Below are 6,808 nucleotides of genomic sequence, written 5' to 3' on the forward strand. Positions count from 1 at the left end.
TCTCACCTGATTGGAGACCACCCTTGAGGTTTAACAAAAGAACAAATAACAGAAACAACGGCCCTTTTGTTTTAGGCCTAGGGTAACAGAAACAATGGCCCTTTTGTTTTAGGCCAAGGGTCCATTGTTTCTGTTATTTGTTCTTTTGTTAAACCTCAAGGGTGGTCTCCAATCAGGTGAGACCTTGTAAGAGCTACGAGGTGAGATGCTAATTTTCAAGAGCATAATTTCGAGGGATACGGAGACATGGGATATGTTAATTAACAATTAGACTCGTAGCCCTTACGGGTTACGGGTCAATAGACCATGAGGCGAAGCCGACTGGGCTATTGACTTGTAGCCCTTGAGGACTAATTGTTTTAGTATCACCCAGCTAGTCGGACAGAAAAGGCAATAATAAAGTTAGCAAATGCAAGTTGAAGAAATAATTATTTGGGAATAAAACGAAAGAGTCACGCTTTTCGCTACTCGAGGACTATTAGTCGACTGTCCTCTAATAGCTTAGCCAATTAAAATGCAGGATTTGCATTAATTCACTAGTTGGGTGATACTAATTTCAGTTATTGTCATTTTTTGGATGTTCTGTATTCCGATACCTCCCCAAAGTCAGAAGAATCCCAGAGTTGTCGTCAAATATGGGAAACGAAAAGGAAAGGTTAAGTGTCTAGTCGTTCTAGCGCTGGAGCACTAATTGGGGACACTGTAAACAGAAATTAACAATTAACGCAAATCAAGTCAAACGTTGCTTTTTGAGGAGAGGGATAACCGGAGTACCCGGAGAAAACCTCTCGGTGCAGAGAACCAACAAACTCAACCCACATATGACGCCGAGTCTGGGGATCGAACCCGGGCCACATTGGTGAGAAGCGAGTGCTGTCACCACTGCTCTTTCCCTGCACCCCTGTCAACCCTTGGGTTGACTTTGCGTGTTCTCTACGTACCCTGCTCCCTCTTTTCCAAAACCTACCAATGATTTAATAAGAGTTGATTTGGTTTTTGTAAAGTGTCCCCGCCATTGCCTCAGCGCTAAATAAAGTTGAAGTTTAAACATAGTTTTTTATCATAGCAGGGAATCAGCAAAAAGCACACGACATTTTTTGTACAAGCTCCCATTTATTTCAATCCTCTGCCTTTCTTTCCTGAAGGCTACGGTAACCAGATAACGAAAGTGATAAATCACTCATGGTCCTCCACCAGTAGCCTATCTTCAAATAAGACTATAAAACTGACAACTCTTAGTTCGCGGTTTTCCTTTTGCCGGTCAGAGAACAGCATAACCATATAAATAATTAAGTTCTTAACCCTTTTAAATTTTAGCGTGGCCCCCGCGATACATCGAAATCTCTCGTCTCGTAAACTGATGGGGACAAATTGAGGCCACGCCACGTTCTCTGCATCCGAAATAGCTTCACACAAATTACGTTTGGAACGTTCCATCTATTCCAAGGACCTCAAAACTGACAGTCGCTTGGTTATCAAGGGAAAATGACAAATAAACAACGCCAAAACATAAACAGAGGACAGAAAATGAAACAAATTCTCAGAGCAAACCAAACCTTTCCCGAGTACATTGTGAACAATTCTGTGTGGCATTCCAGTCACTTTAAATTAACACCAGAATTCCTTACTTTTTAAGTACACAACACGAGAGCGTCTTTTTGCTCTTTCTTGCCCCTGTCAATTAATGACAGGTTTGGTTTCAAACCACGCGTCATGACATAATTCAACTAAGGTTTACAAGCTGACCAGAAGCAAGAAACTTCACCAACTTCAGTAGCTTGCACACTGAGCTCCAACCCTCGTCATTCATTTGCTGATTGGGTTGAAGCTAAGACAGCTATAACTTAAAACTGCCTTCCTCTCCAAAAACCGAAAGCCCAGTGCGGTTTAATAAAATGTGAGAAATATAAGAAACATGTTAACTTAATTTGAATTCCAACCTTATAACCTATAAATAAAAGATTCTTTACCTCCTTATTAAACAGTACCGGTGAAAAGGCGCTTTTCACTCATACATAAGCATATTACTATATCGTATCCTATATCATATCCTATATGTCAAAAAATTATTATTCTCTGCACTTGCCCATCTGCTTTTCTTTCTCATTGTCTTACGTTGAGGTTGTCATGGAAACCAGACCTAAGACTTTGTTCAACAAATTTCCCTATTTTATGGAAAGCCCCGACCTTTGACATTTTGAAAATATGTACTTTACAAAATTTCCTGGTTTGAACAATAACGTCACCATCGCCTTATCAGACAGGGCCACTGCGTTCGATTTCTCCTAAATCAGTGAAAAGTAAGCAGGTTGCGCAGCTCTCGCAACGACTCTCGTGATTGGTTCAGAAAAAAATGGACACAGAGAACGATACAATAGAAACACAATGGACCATGACGTTAAAAACAATAGAGCTGCATCCTGAAGGGATCCAATGAAATTAGAGGTTGTAAAGAGCTGCGTCCAAACTGGGCACGTTCGCCCAAACCGTTTCCTCAAAATGTGGGAGCCATTTCGCCCCTTTTAAGCGCTATTTCCAAAAACCCAACAAGACTATTAAGTTATTGATACCAAACAATAAGAGGACCTCTGGAAAGCAAGTTTAGTTCCCTGCATGGCGAAAAATAGACACTTTTCACTGATCTAGTTGAGTCGTCGGACTCTGTAAGCTAAATTTTTCCATATACATATACATATACATACACGTAACGCGTAGGTATATTCTAAGTTCAGGAGCAACACAAGAAAGATATGCTTACAACAAGCGATAAAATTTATAAATGGCTTTTTAGTTACTAAACCTCTCTTTTGGGATGGTTGCTCGAGAAATCGTAGTGACCCGGCAATCTGCAAGCTCGGGGGACAAATCGTAATAATCTCGGCATCTTTCGACCACCTTCGAGGACAATTCGTGAACCAACGAAGCAACCCATCTCGCTAGGTCAGGCTAAAAATACTCCAGTCAATCTTTGTAGAGGTTAAAGTATTCAGTCTCTCCTCCCCCATTTTTACTTTATCGCGAATCTCTGCGTGCATCAACGCAAGTTGAGTTTTCATGTCAATGTAGTACTGGAAATCCGCAAATTCGTTTTCCTCGAGACAATTTTCTAAAATCTTAGACACTGCTTCCCCTCTTTTGTCGTTGACCTCCTTAATTTTACAAGCTTCTTCGTGCTGAAGAGTGACTTTGTCAATTTTGCTAAGCAGAATATCCTGCAATGGAAAAGTTTCAAAATTAGTCAACACCTCCAGACATTGAAGAGATGATATTTTTTACTTGGAAAAAAAGTCCGAGTAATCCTTTGCTGGAGTCGAACCTACGATGACAAGTTCGGACGCTCTACCACTGAGCCATAGGAGGGGGTTAGCCAATTAAACTAGGCTCACGCGACAATTGTCCCGCAAAAGGAGAATCTTTGTTTACATTTATTGCCTCATTAGCATAAGCCCATCATTTTCTAATCCATCAGCCAAATAATCAGTACTGAATATCGAAAGTGCATTGCATAATGAGCTACCTCTGAGACTTCGCCTATACTGCCAGGACTGAAATTTTCGAAACGGTGCCTTGTCGCTATTGAAATGAATGACTGAGATGCAAAGTGTTAACCTTCCATCTCAAACATTCATTTCAATAACTTTAGACATTGTTAATGATGATGACGACGATGTCATGATGATGACGGTGATAGTGGCTAAGATCATGCGGATGGTTCTGCTTAGGTGGCCTCATACACCACAAGCCTTTTTGAGATATCACTGCCAAGCCGGCCACTTCTGCTGGAAAGAACACACTCACAAAGAACAGCCACAACATCGGGAACTTCATAGTGTGTGGGTTCTTTAACGTCCCACAGGGAACTTATGAACATTTGTGAGACGGGGACTGCGGTTTAAAGTCCTTGTCCGAGAAGACTTGAAAGTCTAATAATTTGCTGATGTAATTACAAAGACAACACTTTCTCCCCAGTTATTTTAAGATCCTGAGTGTTGGTCCGGCCGGAGTCAACCTCACGACCTCCCCCGCATGGCAGCCCGGTGCTCAACCAACTGAGCCACCGTAATTGACCAAAAGCCGGAGCACTCTTAGAACCATAAAAATGAAATCAAACTCGTGTCCACTACGTCTCAAAATACACTTGATGAGATGACGACCACCCGCACTAATACGTTATTGTAAATAATCGAAACACTGAAAAAAAAAGGCTGGATAAGAATATAATTTATTTTAGGGTGGGTGAAGTTTCAGACACCAACGCGGGCCCCTCTCTGTTTTGGGTCATCAAAATGGCCGCTGTCACGTCATGTGAAATCGTCAAGGAAAAAACAATAGGCCTGTGACATTGCAGTGGATGTGACCTCTCCAAAGAGTTGTTCTCCCTCTCCTTTTTATGGCTATCAAGGCGGAGAAGCATGATTAGAAGAGTGGTTATATTTCTTTACAATTCCTTACCTTCTGTTGCCTATCTGCTTCCTCAGACATGTCCAAGTCATTTAACATCATTTCGTATCTGTGCATCCTCTGAGTCAAACTCAAAAGCAAACCAATGATCTTATTAAGCTCTCCAGTGAAGAGTTGGTATTTGGATAATTCCGTTGGACTCGCCTTCTTCTCCACGATTTTCGAGACTTTGAGACCAATTTCCTCGTTGCCATCGATTTCTTCTTTTATTTCATCCATTTGCGACCTCAAGTCCGCTATCTTTTGCTTCATGCTTTCCACCAGGATGGACTAAATAAAAGGAAAAAACTAAACCATGAAGATTTGGATTAAACCGATCAGGGCAAGGCTAAGGGCTAAGAAGCGAATGGTCGCCGGTTCTAACCCAAGAAGAACCGACACTCCGGGTCGCAAAATAGCAAAGGAGAAAGTGGTGCATTTGTAATTTAGATTTTATCCACTAGATACGGACTATAAACAAGCTCCGAGGAGCGTTAAAGAACTCACACGCTATTCACAAAGAATCACTTTTAGATGCACTTAGATGAAATCTATCCAACACCAAGTACCCCTTAAGTCTAAGCATTTGCGACCTATTTCTGGCAATTGTTTGGGAGAGGATAAATGGAGATCCCGATGCTGTGGTCTGACCTATCTTCTCCAGTGATGCCTCAGAAAAGATTATGGTGTATGGCAAGGAGACATCGACGAATGCTGGAACAAAGAAGTCGCGGAAGACATGGTCACATAAGTTACAAGGGCGAAATACTTCAGTGGTGAAGCTCTATTATAGCTAAATAACTCAATCGATCTATCGATTGAATGATTGTCTTATCAAATTGGAATTTTCATACTTCAAGGCGTAGCACAGTTTCGGAATAATTATGTCATTTGAGAGATCGGTCATTAAGGAAAATAAAGGGTAATAGAACTAAGCCCAAAGGAGGATGAGGGGAAAGAACACACCCCCACGGCCCATCCCCCATAATATTTTTTTCCAATCTATTTTAAGCTTCGCGCCATGCTGTGAAAGTTCTTTAGTCTTGTGTCCATGGTCGGACATCCCATGATAACCAATCAAAATTTCTTTTTCTTATAATAGCCCAAGTATGGTGGATGTGTTCTCTCTCTTCATCTTCTCTTGAATTAACATAAAAATTGTCTCGTTGACAACCCCTACACCTTCAAAAGGGGAACTTTAGACCAGACTAAATAATGTCACAATAAGTTTAACCATTTTTTTTTGTTTGATTATTCGGGGAAAAAAATCAATTCACATTTGCTCAATTTTAGGTACTACCTTTCGTTACTGTTGATACACAACAATCAAATGTTTCGTGATTAAACAACTGGGCATCCATAACACGACAGGCCTTTCGACCGTTTGTTTTTGTTCTGGAAATTTGCATTGCTTATAACAGCGATCTGATTGGATAAATTTCAGCATTGGCGAGATTTTCATTTGTGAAAATTGTTCCACGACACGCAATGTCTGTCGGGTGAACGCGGGCCTTTAAGGACGGTGCCTACTATTGTTATTGCGCATACGTTCTGCGCATCTCGAGATACTCGGATTTCCTATCGCTGATGCTTACTAGTACAGGGATATTATTGCGTGGTTTAAAACTATCCAGAGAAAGTAGATCTTAGTAAGTACTCTTGGTATCCAAAAAGAAAATTGCATTTTGAGAGATAATGAAGCTTCAATTTGAGAAAGAACGCCAACATTGCTTTGTATTTTAAAGCTTTTTACAAATATTATTCATCAATTATCTTTGAAAAATGCGTGGTTACCCCCAATTTTCTTTTTGGATTTCAATAACACTTGTTAAGATCTACATTTCCTGCATAATCGCAAACCGGGGCAAACATATCTTTAATTAGTAGGCACCGTCCTTAAGAGGGCTAAATCACTAACAAAATTTTAAAAAGCGATTCGGGGAAAATTGATTGAAACAAGAGTCAGGAGATTCTGTTGTAAACATTATTTCTTCCAATCTTAAGTTATCCTTTAGTAAAAGAGAAAGCTTCTCGCCTACCTTCTCTTTATCCAAAGCCTCCAGCTTTGGACTCCACACGCTATTTCCCGATGGCGTAGACGCGGAGGAACACCGGCTCCGGCTATAAGGGCTGACGGAGTTATCTAAAGGAGTGTCCATCTCTGCGGGGTCATCCTTGGTGGGCGTCGAGGTTGTTATCTTGAGAGGAGAGGGTGGTGGTGCCCTGTTGGACTCCTTTTTTCTTTCCGTGGGGGAAGTGTCGAGAAAAGATGACTCCGTACTCGACGTATTTTCAAGCGGTTGCTCATGCTCGATACTTCCGCCGATTTTCCCTGGGCCATTTTCTTCAAATGTAAATTCGGAACTGT

At 41.1% G+C, this 6,808-nt stretch overlaps 1 protein-coding gene across 4 annotated transcripts in view; it reads right to left on the bottom strand.

The window, feature by feature from the left end:
• Positions 1–1,093: 1,093 nt before the first annotated feature.
• LOC138017044 (uncharacterized) overlaps positions 1,094–6,808 on the bottom strand; it is a 33,333-nt gene continuing 27,618 nt past the window's right edge. For all 4 annotated transcript variants that reach the window (XM_068864253.1, XM_068864252.1, XM_068864255.1 and 1 more), the window contains 3 exons: positions 6,480–6,808; positions 4,453–4,731; positions 1,094–3,212 (listed from right to left, as the gene is read on the bottom strand). The exon at positions 6,480–6,808 is cut by the window's right edge and continues 608 nt beyond it. In XM_068864253.1, the coding sequence (XP_068720354.1) occupies positions 2,937–3,212; positions 4,453–4,731; positions 6,480–6,808 (884 nt within the window). In that variant the 3' untranslated portion in view covers positions 1,094–2,936. The remainder of the gene's footprint in view (positions 3,213–4,452; positions 4,732–6,479) is intronic.

Source organism: Montipora capricornis, chromosome 9 (genome assembly GCF_036669925.1).
Source record: "Montipora capricornis isolate CH-2021 chromosome 9, ASM3666992v2, whole genome shotgun sequence".
Taxonomy (NCBI): Eukaryota; Metazoa; Cnidaria; class Anthozoa; order Scleractinia; family Acroporidae; genus Montipora; species Montipora capricornis.